The 14,336-nt window shown below is 35.6% G+C and overlaps 1 protein-coding gene across 2 annotated transcripts in view; it reads right to left on the reverse strand.

Moving 5' to 3' along the window:
• Window positions 1-14,336, reverse strand: part of HIVEP1 (HIVEP zinc finger 1) — a 144,117-nt gene that overhangs the window by 61,469 nt on the left and 68,312 nt on the right. For both annotated transcript variants that reach the window (XM_060163690.1, XM_060163689.1), the window contains one exon: window positions 8,467-8,520. In XM_060163690.1, the coding sequence (XP_060019673.1) occupies window positions 8,467-8,520 (54 nt within the window). The remainder of the gene's footprint in view (window positions 1-8,466; window positions 8,521-14,336) is intronic.

Raw genomic sequence — 14,336 nt, forward strand, 5'->3', positions numbered from 1 at the left:
AAGACATAAAAGGAATACAAATTGGAAAAGAAGAAGTAAAACTGTCACTGTTTGCAGATGACATGATACTATACATAGATAATCCTAAAGTTGCCACCAGAAAACTACTATAGCTAATCAATGAATTTAGTAAAGTTGCAGAATACAAAATTAATACACAGAAATCTTTTGCATTCCTATACACTGACAATGAAAGATCAGAAAGAGAAATTAAGGAAACAATCCCATTCACCATTGCAACAAAAAGAATAAAATACCTAGGAATAAACCTACCTAAGGAGGTAAAAGACCTGTACTCAGAAAACTATAAGACACTGATGAAAGAAATCAGAGATGACACAAACAGATGGAGAGATATACCATGTTCTTGGATTGGAAGAATCAATATTGTGAAAATGACTATACTACTGAAAGCAACCTACAGATTCAATGCAATCCCTATCAAATTACCAATGGCATTTTTTACAGAACTAGAACAAAAGGTCTTAAAATCTGTATGGAGACACAAAAGACCCCAAATAGCTAAAGCAGTCTTGAGGGGAAAAAAAGGAGGTGGAGGAATCTGACTCCTTAACTTCAGACTATACTACAAAGCCACAGTAATCAAGACAGTATGGTCCTGGCACAAAAACAGAAATATCGATCAATGGTACAGGGTAGAAAGCCCAGAGATAAACCCATGCACCTATGCTCAACTAATCTATGACAAAAGAGGCAAGGATATACAATGGAGGAAAGCCAGTCTCTTCAATAAGTGGTGCTGAGAAAACTGGACAGCTGCATGTAAAAGAGTGAAATTAGAACACTCCCCAACACCATGCACAAAAATAAACTCAAAATGGGTTAAAAACCTAAATGTATGACCGGACATTATAAAACTCTTAGAGGAAAACATAGGAAGAACACTCTTTGACATAAATCACAGCAAGATCTTTTTTGACCCACCTCCTAGAGTAATGGAAATAAAAACAAAAATAAACAAATGGGACCTAATGAAACTTAAAAGCTTTTGCACAGCAAAGGAAAGTACAAACAAGACAAAAAGACAACCCTCAGAATGGGAAAATATTTGCGAACCAATCAATGGACAAAGGATTAATCTCCAAACTATATAAACAACTCATGCAGCTCAATATTAAAAAAATAAACAACCCAATCCAAAAATGGGCAGAAGACCTAAATCGACATTTTTCCAAAGAAAGCATACAGATGTCCGTGAGGCACATGAAAAGCTGGTCAACATCACTAATTATTAAAAAAATGCAATCAAAACTACAATGAGGTATCACCTTACACGGGTCAGGATGACCATCATCAAAAAATCTACAAACAACAAATGCTGGAGAGGGTGTGGAGAAAAGGGAACCCTCTTGCACTGTTGGTGGGAATGTAAATTGATACCGCCACTATGGAGAACAGTATGGAGGTTCCTTAAAAAACTAAAAATAGAATTACCATACGATCCAGCAATCCCACTACTGGGCATATACCAGAGAAAACCATAATTCAAAAAGACACCTGCATCCCCAGTGTTCACTGCAGCACTATTTACAATAGCCAGGTCACGGAAGCAACCTAAATGCCCATTGACAGACGAATGGATAAAGAAGATGTGGCACATATATACAATGGAATATTAGTCAGCCATAAAAAGGAACAAAATTGGATCATTTGTAGAGACGTGGATGGACCTACAGACTGTCATACAGAGTGAAGTAAGTCAGAAAGAGAAAAACAAATATCGTATATTAACGCATATATGTGGAATCTACAAAAATGGTACAGATGAACTGGTTTGCAAGGCAGAAATAGAGACACAGAAGTAGAGAACAAACGTATAGATGCCAATGGGGGAAAGTGGCAGGGGGGAGGAGCTGTGGGTTGAATTGGGAGATTGGGATGGACATGTATACACTAATATGTATAAAATAGATAATAAGAACCTGTTGTATTAAAAAAAAAATAAAAGAATGGGTAAGAGGATACAAACCCCAAAGGAAACAACCACACACACACACACACACACACACACACACACACACACACACACACACTTTCTCTCTCTGTCTCCCTTACTCTCTCTCTCCCTTTCTCTCTCTCTCTCTCTCTCTCTCTCTCTCTCTCTCTGTCTTTCCCACTAACCAGAATTCATCTCACAATTGAAGATAAGAAATATTGGGGATTAACCATACTTTTGGTTAGGTTATAAAAATAAAATAAAAAATAAACAGCCATTAATGCTCATTTAATTACACTATTTCCTGGTAATTAATTTATAAACTAGCTAGCATTATTATAATACTGAAATAATTAAACTGTGTTCCTTTAAAAAATTCAATAGTTCAGACATCTCACTAATATATTACACTAGCCCTTCCATTGACTGTATCCGTGTGAGCTTTCATTTTATAAATTGCTAATGCCTTTCCAAGTTTATAACATTTTAAGTAACCCAACCAAGTTTTGTTTTATTGCACATACTTTCTCTCAGGCTGTTTTAAAACATTTTAATCTTATCTTATATTTAATCTTATCTTAACATTATTCATTTTAATTTAATAAAAATCAGTCCAACTTTTCCAGTATGCCACCTAAAGTTTAGTCTCACTTAGGAAGGACTTCATCATCCCTAATTATAGGAACATGCTCTTATATTTTCTTAAGTATTCTTAGCAGAATTCTTAAGGAAGAGAATGTCACTGGCATTAAAGCATAACCTTATTAACATAAAATACTATTCCAAATGAAACTTCATTTCTTTTTTTTTAATATCACATGTGCTATTTAAAAAAGAAAAAGGAGTGTTTTTCACTCCTTGCAAACCTATTCATATTATAAGGAGCTTAAATTTAGGAAAGTAGGTGAGCAAGCTCTGGCTTTCATATTTACCCACTAATTAGAGTTCACAATCTAGTTTTTTGCTCATTAGTCTATCACGTTCACTTCTGAATTACTCAATCTAGTTTTACATAGGAACCTAACTTCCCTCAAGCTTCCCCAGATAACAAGAGGGTAATTCCAGGCCATTCATTATGCCTATGTCAACAAAAATCCTACTTGTCAAGTGACTCCTTAGAGCAAGCCTGAATATCACAGAGTTATTTCAGCAGGACAGATTCCTTAATGTATTTCTTAAGCCATAAACTGCTTATATCCTTAGGAATGGTAAAATAGATGATTAACTGAAATTATCTTTTAAATAAAAATTTTCTGGTGGCTAGAGTATATAATTTCAGAGTGACGGCTTCTAAAAGGAAACTATAGGTATTATGGTGGTGATTTCAGGATTTTGCTGTTTGAGACAGAATAATATGAAAAAATCCCAATGCAAGCTGACCTAAAATCTCCACCTTTTCCTATACCCATTGTTTGACTCCTATTTTTTCCTGAATCATTACAATATTCTTTTAAAAGGTGATCTCTTTATTCAAAGGCTTAATTTAGAACAGGGCTAACTGTACTACAGATTCAACTATCACTAGAACACAGCTCTCATCCAGTTATGATGCAGAATAATATTAGAATAACACAGACTAGAAAAGTCCTCATGCCACTTTCTGGTTGCAGTCCCTGGGATAAGGTTATTTAACAGGTTTCAACTTCAGCTTTTCCATCTTTGTAAAATGGTGAGTTTATCTGTAAAATGCTGAATTCTAAATTTCTAACATAAATTCTAGGAGCATTTTTATAGAACATTCCCTGAAACTTTTGACTATACTGTATTCAGAAACAGAGAGTAAATTATTTTAGAAATACAAACTGGTTTTAAAAATCAGTTAACATAACAATGCAATTAAGTTAGAAATCACTAACAAAAAAATAAATAAAATCCCCAACCATCCCCAAGGGGAAAAATATTCTATCAAGAGAGGGAAAGAAGAAACCAGCACAGAAATTAATGAAAGCAGCGAACATGAAGTCATATTTAATACAGCTAAAGCAAGGTCTACAAGGAAATCAATAGCTTTAACTGATTCTAACAGGAAAGAATAGACTTAAAAATGAATAAGCCCAGTTTCCAACTTAAGAAATTTCATAACAGAATAAGCTCAAAAAAGAGGAAAAGATAATAAAGAGAAAAATGTAATGAAATGGGAAAGTATGATACAAGAAAATATCAAGAAACTCAGAAGTTGGTACAATAAAAGGGGAGTGAAGCAGACAAACCTCTGGCAAGATTAATCAAGACAGAGAGAAAAGGCACAAATGAACGGTATTAACAGTGAGAAAATGGAGACACAACTACAGATCCAGCAGCAATGAGAGACAGTAAGAGAATACCACGAATGACGTTTTGCCAATAAATGTGAATAGTTAATAAAATGGATAAATTATAAGAAGAATATCTGATTGAAGAGAAAAAAGAAAACTCGAATAATCTCATATTATTAAATACATTGACTTGGTCAACTGATCTATGACAAAGGAGTCAAGAATATACACTGGAGAAAAGACAGTCTCTTCAATAAGTGGTGCTGAGAAAACTGGACAGCTACATGTAAAAGAGTGAAATTAGAACATTCTCTAATACCATATACAAAAATAAACTCGGAATGGATTAAAGACCTAAATGTAAGACTGGATACTACAAAACTCCTAGAGGAAAACACAGGCAAAACACTTTTTTTCATAAATCACAGTGGTATTTTTTTTGGATCCATCTCCTAAAATAAAGGAAATACAAGTAAAGATAAGCAAATGGGACCTAATTAAACTTAACAGCTTTTGCATAGCAAAGGAAACCATCAACAAAATGAAAAGACAACCAACTGAATGGGAGAAAATATTTGCAAATGATGTGACCTATAAGGGATTAATATCCAGCATACATAAACAGCTCATACAACTCAACATCAAAAAAAAAAAAAAAAAAAAAACCTGATTAAAAAATGGGGCAGAAGAACTGAATAGACATTTTCCCAAAGAGGAAATGCAGATGGCCAACAGGCACGTGAAAACATCACTAATCATCAGGGAAATGCAAATCAAAACCACAGTGAGGTATCACTTCACACCCAGCAGGATGGCTATCATCAAAAAGAACACAAATAACAAATATTGGTGAAGATGTGGAAAAAAGGGAACCCTTGTACACTGTTGTGGGAATGTAAAATGGTGCAGCCACTGTGGAAAACAATACAGAGGTTTCTCAAAAAGCTGAAAATAGAACTACCATGTGACCCAGCAATTCCACTCCTGGGTATATATCCAAAAAACCAAAAACACTAATTTGAAAAGATACATGTACCCCAATGTTCATAGCATCATTATTTACAATTACCAAGGTATGGAAGCAACCTAAGTGTCCATCAACAGATGAATGGATAAAGAAGATGTGGAATGCATACACACAGAATGGAATACCACTAAGCCATAAAAAATAATGAAATTTTTCCAACTGCAAATAATATAATTTTATTTTTAAAGCTCAAACTCAGACAAAACCAAAAAGGATATTGTTTGAGAATACACAATTATTTTTAAGAAGCACTAAAATGATGATGCAAACTTAAGAACACTTAAATATCTCTATCAAGCAGATAGTGGGATGAAATGCAGACTAGCATGTAGGCTGATACAACAGCACATATTAGCAATATGCCAGTTCCTAAACTGGGTTTTGGAATCAAAGATTACCATGCTATTCTTATGACCTATAATAATGCATGCCACATATACTGAGTATTATGTATTAAGTGTACGTGATAATATATAATATTACACATTATATATGTAATAATATATGATATATGTGATAATATATGATATTACATATTACATATGTAATAATATATATTATTTATATATTATTTCATGTGTCAAATATTGTGTGATAAAAATTTAAAGCAAAGTATTAAAATTAAAGTTTATTCATGAGACAGCATATAAAAGCTTTCCTAACTGATCTATTTATTTCTTCCCAGTTTATTTCATACATATTCATCACTACATCTGTGACATTCACTATTTATTTTATTTAAATCTCGTGCAATAATTTTAGAAATAGTGTCAGGCACAGTGGATGTTTAGACCAAGTAAATAGTGCTGTAAGGAAGAAAATAAGGACATTATAGAGAACTGTATGAATGTTGCATGCTATATTTATCCCCAAATTGGTTAAAATCAAAATAAATCACATTCTAGTCATCTGACTTTCATTCATAAGCGGAGAGAAAGAATAAAAAAGAATATTACCATAATTTAGTGCACTTCATTATCCTATTGGTGTATAATGAGCCAAGTCAGTTTCTTTGCCACCGTATTATACTAAACAGATGAATCCTTCCTTAAAATGTTAGAAAACAGGAAAGCTATCTTTTTTAATCTACCAATAAGCAAGGTTTGTCTTCCTTAAGAGCCTACCGGTATGCTAAATGCTTCTGAAGATAAATTAGTTACTTGTCCTAATGGTTAAAGAAAGAAGCGGGGGCGGGGGGGGGGGGGAAGAACCTTGAATAGGTTAAGGACCACAGCATCTTCAATGGAGATGAAGCCTTAGAAACATGAGCAATGTAGAAAAAAAGGCAGATGTAGAAAAAGTTAAAATGTCAGGGGAAATAACCAAAAGCATGTTGGAAAAAATAGTGAAAAAGTGGTCTATTCTATATGACTTAAATTAATCAATAAAAATAAATAACTCTAAATTTTTAAAGTATATTCTTCGAAAGAATAAATGAATTTCCTTTCACCAAACAGACAGCTTAGCAAGCAAAGACCTGAGAAATCTCAAGACGTTTATTACTCAAAAATTTTATCTCATGTTGTTAAAGACAAACTGATGTTACTCCTCAATTATATTTTGGAGGAAAACTATTTTATTTTTAATTTGCCCAGAATGCGTATGTAAAACTGAAAGCTGAGTAGAAATTCTAGGCAGTGAATTGCACAGAACAATGCTCACTTGGTATTCATCCTAGGTCTTAAATAAGTGTAGCCTGCCAAATGCAGCCCACTGGACTATTTTCAACTTCATTATCCAATTTCTTTTTCTAGAACCTCTGTTTCATTTCCTCCTTCCTATCAGACATTTAGTTCATGGTTTTTAAAGCTCTTTGCCACAGGGGTAGGAAAGAGGGAAAAGGAAGACAAGAACAGATTTATTTCCCTAACTGAAGCAGCTCTAAACCATCAGTAGATGTGGAAAAGATTGACCATGACAAAAACTTTAAATTGTTAGGTTCTTATAGCCTGAGTGTCTCAAATGCTTCATGATTTCAGCAATGTGGGAAGGGATATTCAGTCAACCTTTCAAAGGAATGGTGTGGCTGTGGTGACTTCTCTGCTCTTCTTAGACTTGTGTTTCTGCAAAGAGTGTCATTAAAGGGTCATATTTGATATGGGCCTCCCAGAGATCCCATGGTGGGTGAGGGGAGAGAAAAAAGAAGGAAGACACTTTAAGGTGTCCGCGCATCACAGCGTCACTACTCAGACAAACCCCAGACAACCCTGGAGACTTCACAGGCTGGTCCAAGGGATAGAGAAGCTGGACAACCGGAAATTATTTCCACTAATGATACCTAGTTAGGAAGCTAACTAGATTTAAAAAAATGACTTTCCATTGGAATCCTACGTAGCTAAATTACTCTGCCAAAATATCCCACTGTAATTAGAAGATACAACAAGGATAAAGCAATAAAAAATCATGAAATCTAAATGCCATAAAGAGAACCATAGATCCTTCCATTCAATTCTACGCATTAACAGAGAGTGTTGGAACTCTACCCACCTTCCTTTCTTCCTCCCCTCCCACAGGCTGTTGTACATCGAAAGCATTTTTTCATATTACCTGGGAAAATAATCAGTATGCTTTCTGTGATGAAAACTGATTTTTGCCTTTAAGCTTTTTATTCTTTACACAAAATTTACCCATTATGACTAGTGAAAGAACAAAATCCAGATAAATAAAAGTTAATCACCTTCCTCTGCCCCTTCTCTCACCATTGCAACAAATCACCACAGTCAACTGAAATAATTAACATTTTCTAAAAGCTGCATAACATCCCAAAATATGAAGGTACTACAATTGATGCAATTATTCCCGGCAATGACTAACAGTTGGGTTATTTTAGTTGTCTTAGGTTTTTGTCATTTCACAAAGAATACTGCACCACGTGAACACACATATGCACACACATATGGGAACACAGTACCATCAGTACTCATTATACTGGTGACTTGATTGCTATGGGACAGTCTCCCAAACAGGACTTTCAGAAAAGCTGCAACCATCTTTCATATTCCCACCAGCAAAATAGTAACATGTGGGAAACAGTTACAGAATATGCTATGCAGTTAAAACATTTCACAAAGCAAAGTCCATAGACTTTTAGGTATCCATCAGTTTAAGGTGATTTTTAACTTTGGGATATGTTTACACTGATTCATTTAGAGAGGCTGCAATAATAAGATATTTATACAGGAATCTCTGCAAGAATAAAGCCTATACTGGGGTTGATTTTAATTTACCTTTTTTTGACACTTCTGCCCCATTGAGTTCTTTTTGTGCTTCTTCAATTTTGTCTAAGAAAAACAGCAACAAAAAATTATGTCAATTCATCATACACAAATAAGAATACAGTAAAACAAATATTATTACTTATAAACAGTACCTGACGCATAGTAATAAATATTTGTTGAATGAATTATTTATGAAACAAATATGTGTAAACTGTTAAAGTAATAATAAAGTCCTTTTAAAAATTATACTTATAATTTTATGTCTTAGTCACAAGGACTACTTACAATTGTTTCCACAATGCAAGTAATTAGTGCATTTTAAATACTGAACCATAGTTTAAAAATGTTTAGCTGAGTAATAAAAGTATGTAAACATAATGCTTTCTTTATGAAGACACACAGATTTTATTAGAGAGATACAGCAAATGCCTACTGGCTTAGAAACAAGTCTAAGCAAAGTTCATAGATAGCCTCAGACCTAAGCCAAACATGGAAGAGATAAAAGAAAGGATGGAAAAATAAAGGAAATGATGGGCTGAAGAGCAGCAACACAATACCCATCACTTTTGCCAACCCTTGATTACAGAATAGTTACCCATGAAGTGTGAGGGTGGAATACTGCATTGAAGAGATACCAGATAAAACTAATGACTACAGAAGTGCTATATATGCACACAGTTTTGAAAGAAGCAATAACTAACGAAGAGCTGGGATGGCTGCCTCAGGAGTGGTTGGGAGAGGGAGGCACATGGGCCCAGAGCCTGTAGGTCTCCCATGTGAGCTTTGAGCACAATTAGATTTTGTAAATAAGCACATGTTCTACTTTGGTAACAATTAATTTAAATTTTATAAGGAGATATATATTTGATGATTTATGACAGCAACCAATTCCAAATTTAATACAGTGGTCTAAGTGCTAATTATAATGGTAAAAGTAACAAAATTCCTAGGGTACTATTTTGTACTGAAATGAGTACAGTAACCATAATTATGCAACATTTTAGATAGTCCCTTGGCATACAGTTTAAATGCTTTCAAAATATTGGTATGTCAGCCATTCATGCCTCCCAGCATCCACCAGCAGCTCCCCAAATGCCCTCTACTGGCCATGGAAGATGCAGCCTCCAAAATGGCATCCTTCCCCAACTAAATAGGGCACAGATCCCACCATGTGCCCTTCAAGCTCTGGTTCTATCTGCCTTTTCCCCATCAGCCTTTCCAGAAAAGCCAGAAATCCACAGAACCTTCGATTTACTGATCAAACTTCTTTCAATTGCATGTTGATCCATCCATCCTGCCATATCAGGGCAGCGGGGGGGGAGCATCAGAATAAAGGAAACAAGCAATGGTTAATCGTAACTAAATCTTCATCCTGACAAATGCACTCCCCACAGCAATGTCCTATGTGCTTCCTGCTAATCACCAGATCCAGGATAAGATTTGAGGGGAGAAGAGACTATCTTTGGAAATAATACAATTTTTTCTCATTTACAAACTTTAGTTATTTCTCCTGAAATGATGAGTGAAATTGGAAACAGTACTGAAAAAAAAAACACAAACCCTTATTAAATGCAGAAAGTAGATCCTGCGCTTAGCAGTACTTTTACTTCAAAAGGAGAATTCCAAACGTATGGGTGAAACCTGGATTAACACAAGTAACAAAAAGACAAGGCCCACTTTTTCAAAAAATAAAATGTACTAAGTACATTGGAGACATTCAAAATGTAAATAAATATTAAATATACAGTCTTTGAGAAACATAAAAATGAAAAGCGCTATTATTTCTCTGCCAGCAGTTTGTCCAAACTTGAGAACCATAAATAATATATACATATATATTATGTATATTCATAGTAGTAATGACTGTTTAAGAGTTTATGCACACATAATTTGGCATTATACAATAAAACGACTTCTTATTAATAGAACCAACTGGGGCTCAAGGCAGCAAAAACTCATGACTTGACATAATGTTTAAAGAATAGCTTCTATTTAGTATATTGAGGTTTGGCCACCTTCTATTTGTACTTTAACATAACAAATTCTTGCAAAAATGACCTCAATTTACATTTGTGTATAAATCAGTAGATTTAGCATATCTAGTGTGTGAGGTATAGGCATCTACTTAAATGCCTTTACCTGGAGCTCCAGTTCAATAGGTAAATACAATCTTCAATGAGAGAGCTTATAATAGCCATTATAAGATTTTGCCTCAATTTTTAGAGAAAGTCCTGTTTATAGTTAACCTATGTTTTATAATTCTCCTGATAAAAGATGATGTTTTAAAGACACTCTCCAAAACTACAGAGAAAGTTCTCATTTATTATATGCTCTCTATTGGTTCAGACAAGGCAATTCACTAGTATTTAAAAGCAACATTTATCATTTTTTTCACTATGACCCAGAGTAAGAAAGATATTTTTACATTCCAACCAATTACACATGTGTATCTTTATTATGTATATACATAATTCAGAAACCAACTTACCCACACTCTAATTTCTATCCTTTCCTAGTAAAAATGGAAAATGCTGCCTTGCTCAAATACACTGATTTCACAACCCACTGCTGGAGCAAACCTGCAGCTTGAAACTCACTGATAGAAAGAGCAGTCCTCAACCAAGGGCAACACTTCCCAGCCAGGACATATCTCATTGTAAGCCCTGATTGGCAGGGGGGTGCGTGTGGTTTATAATGGGATCTCAGATTCTGAGACATCTTCCATCATGCCCTCCCCAGTGTCACTGTTATCTGAGGTAATAATTTCACAAAGACTACACATTCAGAAATAAACAGTAGTTTCTCTGTTGCTTAAAAATAAAAACAGATATATATGCAAAATTGACATTCACACCAGTGGTGAATCTAAAATAAGTAACATATTCTTACTGTAATGAGTTCTTACCGTATTTAAATTAAGATGTAATTCTAATTAATTCAGTTTTTACTAAATACACTTGGAGTTGTTACCTGGAAAAGATCCCAGCAACACATGAATGGATCCATAATTGTCCCTAAGATCCAGAAGGGCCCATGGCTGAAAGAGTGGCAGGCTGAGAGGAAGGGTACTGACAGTGTAGGTTAGATTTTGGTTCTGCAACTATTAAAAATGTACACCTTCTTACAGTTTTTCTTCTCTGGTAAAGCACAGAAACTATTTGTTAATGGTAAAGGCTATGAACAATCTTGTTTAATGCCTTACATATTTTAAAACTTTTGTTTGTACAAGAAAACAATGCAAAACATTTTGTTTTCATCATAGGTAAATAACTGTAAATAAAGAAAAAAATGTTGATTTGTGGAGCATAATCTGAAACCACTGAGCCAAAAAAAAAAAAAAAAAAGTCCTGGAGCCCTTAGGAAACCACCGTTCTTTTGGGGTTCTGGGAAGAAGACTAGATAATTAAAAACAAATCATTTGGAAAAATAAAGCAATCTTCAAATGAGAGCTCACAGCAAGTGCCCGTCTCTGACCCTTCTCACCCTGCGGTGAAGTGGGGGCGATGGGCCTCCTGTACCATCTCAGATCCTCGACACCACTCCTCAAGAGCCCTGCGACTCAGTACATACATCATAGCTTTGGGGACCGACTCATTAAATTGTTAGGATTTGGTTCAACAACTGCTGAGGGTTTTATATTGCACTGAATGTCTGCCTGGTGTCAGGTACAAAAGGAAGAACCAGAAATATAAAGCTAAAAGAATGGCTCCCCTGGAGGACCTTACGGATTATTCTACCTCTTAAACAAGCATTTTAACATCAATTTGACGGTAAATATAAAGCCTGATTCCCTGTGCAGCGAACACAGTTGTCTGTCATCCCACTCCCTCCTCTGCAGCTCCAGCCACACCCCTGGCGCAGGCTCCCTCAGGTCCCTGAGACTCTTCCAGCTAGCTGCCCTCCCACCCCATCCCTTCAGGATGTCACCTCCTCTAGGAAACCTGCTCTGACACCCTCCTCAGAGCCATTGCTTCCTTCTCTGTGCCACCACCCCTGCGTGTAGGATCCGTCTTTCCACAGCTATGTATCTGGTGATCATTAGTAACAACGACAGTAAGGCGGACTGAGTGATTTACTGGCCTAAGAAATGCTGACGATAACCTGGCCAAGTGACACACAGAAGCAAGGGTACATTCTGGAAAAGGGAAAAAGGCGTATCTGCACACAAACTGAAACTGGCATTAGGTGGTTTCACGTAAGAGCCTGGCGTTTTATCTTCCTTAATGTTATAAATGATTCCTACATTTGGGAAATTGCATCAGTGCACTGAAAGCACCTGAATCAACTGTTTATCACTCCATTAGATTATCAAGGAGTTAAATGATCTCTCCCCTAATTCTAGTAGCTCATCCTTCTCTCCTGCTGTTCTGACAGGCACCCATAACTTCTGCTCTGACACCTAGAGGCTCTCCTTCTTCACTGAGCCCTAAAAACATAAAGTGGAAACACTAACAGTAAATTTTACGAAGTAGATCCTAAGGAACTGTAAAAGGCTGAAGAGATACCATCTGATTGAAAAAAGATCACCATATGTGACTGCACTATTTTTACTACTGAATAAACCTAACTCCCATGTCCCTCATCACACGTCAGTACAAGCCCCCTGTTCTCACTGGTAACTGAGAGCTATTTCAATAAGACTAAATATATGACAATGACGTAATGTTAAAAATGCATCCAATACCCATAACCACGTATGCATGGTCGTCTAAATGATGATCCCAATGTTCACTACTAAATCAGCTAAGGAAACCTACCTTTATAAGTAACACGTTTCAACCTGGAAGTTACACATCTTTCCTATCTCTAGACCTATGTCTTTCAGGGAGGCAGACTCTACAATAATGCCGAAAATGATAGTCTAGACTAGTAATATTTCAAACTGAAAAATATTGCTTGAAATAAGTAAAAAAAAAAAAAAGAGAGAGAGACTCAACTCGGCACTCATGAATTTGAAAACTGTGATTTACTAGTAAAAATTCTAGAAAAAAATAAAATTACTCAACTTGATCCAGAAAGAGAAAAACTCAACTAGAATAACGAGGGATGATTGAGAAAGTTACCAGAGAACAACACAGAATTACTTTTTTAGAGGTTAAAGGCCAAGAAGGTTTTATTATCAAATTCTTACCAATTCTGAAGAATAAAGCATTTCCTAAACTATCCCAGAGTACAAGCTAACACAAAAGGTGTTCTAAACCATTTTTAAAAACTGCTATAACCCTGATATCAAAATGTGACTGCAGGGGCAGAAGAATCAACACTCCATACAAGGCTCACAAACGAATATGGATGTAACAACCTACATCCAGAAGTACATTCCACAATTAGAAAGCCACGTCCAAGGAGGGTGCACAGTAAGCATGCAAAGACATTTCAGTATTAGGAAGCATGTTATTATCATTTGTAACAGGACAGGACGGGGGTGGGGGGAAGGTAATTTAAATAATGTCCAACATGTCCTTGATTAAAACACCTATCTCTAGTGTAAACAAAAACAAAACAAAAAACCCTCCATGATAAATAAAAAAGGATATGCTTCATCATATTAACGAAGTGGTATTCTAATAAACACCCTAAAACAGAGAAATTAGCCAATAACCTATCACTTCCTTTAGGAAGCCTTCCCTGGCCCTTCCCCCAGGCCCTGGTCTGCGCCCCCAGCACAGTGTTCTAAGGCCCAGAGCAGCATTCATCACGGGATATTCCGAGAGCCTGCATGCTCACCCGCTTTCTTCATTAAAACTATATCTTATTCAACAGAGTACACAGGTGCTTAGATCACTAGAGCCTCAACACATATTTGTTCAATAAAGGAACTGCTATTGCCATATTTACGGTAGCATTTATGTTAAATTAACAATTACTTGTGGACAATT

The sequence above is a fragment of the Lagenorhynchus albirostris genome, chromosome 10 (genome assembly GCF_949774975.1).
Source record: "Lagenorhynchus albirostris chromosome 10, mLagAlb1.1, whole genome shotgun sequence".
Lineage (NCBI taxonomy): Eukaryota > Metazoa > Chordata > Mammalia > Artiodactyla > Delphinidae > Lagenorhynchus > Lagenorhynchus albirostris.